Source organism: Fonticula alba (assembly GCF_000388065.1).
Source record: "Fonticula alba strain ATCC 38817 unplaced genomic scaffold supercont2.4, whole genome shotgun sequence".
NCBI classification, from domain to species: domain Eukaryota; order Rotosphaerida; family Fonticulaceae; genus Fonticula; species Fonticula alba.
This window is the reverse complement of record NW_009242974.1, coordinates 203,563-205,295: the sequence shown is the minus strand read 5'-3', so window position 1 is coordinate 205,295 and position 1,733 is coordinate 203,563. Positions and strand designations below refer to the sequence as shown.

The following is a 1,733-nucleotide window of genomic DNA, read 5'->3' as shown; positions in this document are numbered from 1 at the left end:
CCGCGGGCCGGCGGGGGAGGGGCGGCAGGGGCGCGGGTTAGAAATACGCGGGACTCCCTCGGAGTCAGGGCAGGGGGAGGCATCAAGCATGGGCAGGGCCGCAGCGTCATACCGGACAGAAGGAGGCACGATAGGGGGAGGGGGGGGGGAGGGGGGACAAAGGGCAGGGGGAACGGTGTGCCAAGGGACGAGAGCGCCAGGAGGCCGTGCGGGGGGAGGGGGAGTGATCGAGGGGTGATCGCCACGCGCGCGGATTTGGCAGGGTCTTTCCGGTGTGTCACACTACTTTCGGTGTGAAGTTCCTTGGAGAGGGGAGCCGAGAGGCGGATCCTTTTATAGGGAGGCGACGAATGGCTCGCCTCCTTGCCCTCCTTGGCCGGGGGGCGGGGCGTCGGCTTGGAGGCATGCCAAGAGTCGCCCGGCGTATGAGGGCAAATCAGGAGCCGGGCTGGGCGACGCCGCGCCGGCGAACAGGCCAACTTCTCGAGGCCCAGCGCGGTGAGGCGCGTGCCCACACCGCGGGGCGTGTCGGGCCGGGCCGCGCTCAACCAGGATGACGGCCTGCCGGGCGGACGCCCGGCAGCCACCAAGTACGACCGGGCCCCAGGCGAGGAGGCGGACGGCCGGGCGGACCGAGGCGCGAGGGGATCCCCCGGGCCGGACCGGGCCGGCTGCTTGGGGCCGACCTGCGGGATGCCCGGCGTTGGGCCTGGCCGGTGCGGGCTTCGGCCGAGAGGCCCGGGGCAGCCGACCGCTCCCCCGGGCAGGCGGGCCGGGCTGCCAGGGCGCAGAGAGGGCACGGGGGGGGAGGGGGGCCGAAACAGGGGGCACGAACACACCCGAATGGGGCAGACTGCGCGTCGCGTGTAGGCTCGGCCGAGTACGGCGGTGGCCGTGTGTGGGTGACATTGTTTTGGGGGAGGGAAATTACGATTCCCCGGAAGCCGCGTGAGGACGTCAGGCCGAGACGCCTTGGGCAGGCGGAGACCAGCTGTACCCCCGGGAGGTTGACGCTGGGCCGCCGCCGCCATCATGACCGCCGCGCATGTGGGGGAGGCGGCACGCCGGGCCTTGCGACCGGCAAGTCCATGGTGCCCCTTTGGCGACAGATCTCGACGGCCTATGAACGGGGGGGGGGGGGGGCGGGGGGCGGGGAGATCGCGCCACATGCACCTGCACCAGGCCAAGCATGGGGCCGGCTCGGCGAATGCGCCTCAATCAGGGACCGGCGCCAAGATCTGGGCGGCGCACTGGTGGCAAGGAGGGCGGGCGAAGGCGGGCGGGGGGGGGGGGGGAAAATATGTGCTCAGGTGGGCTGGGCGGGCGCAAGAGGGGCCGTGGGGCCAAGAGGACGAGGGGGATCGTTCGCCCGGAAGAACATCATCTGGCGGGGAGGCACGGCGAAGGCCGACGTCGGAGCCGGGAGGCCGGGCGATCTCGGGCCTTGCCGGCTCCTTGCTCCCCGGGCGACAAGGGCGTTCTGTTTGCACGAGTGGGTCTGAGGCCGACGCCGGCGTGTGGGCAAGCTGCTATGTACCCCGGATGCGGGGATCCCGGCGCCGGGGGCGATTACTCGGCGCGAATCCGGGCCACCGAGGCGAGCAACAAGGGGACCGGCAGAGGGGGGCAGAGAGGGGCGCCGCGAGTGAGACCGGGGCATGGGCCGGATGGCTTGGTGGAAGACATGCCAAAAGGACGAGGCACTGCGACGGTAGCACGGCTCGCCTGATTGC

General features: G+C 72.0%; 1 protein-coding gene across 1 annotated transcript; it reads right to left on the bottom strand.

The window, feature by feature from the left end:
- Nucleotides 1-544: 544 nt before the first annotated feature.
- H696_02585 (hypothetical protein) lies at nt 545-1,031 on the bottom strand (the record flags this gene model as incomplete). Its single annotated transcript, XM_009496496.1, has 2 exons — nt 545-777; nt 932-1,031. 2 exons carry the CDS (start codon nt 1,029-1,031, stop codon nt 545-547), a joined length of 333 nt encoding a protein of 110 aa, XP_009494771.1.
- Nucleotides 1,032-1,733: the final 702 nt, after the last annotated feature.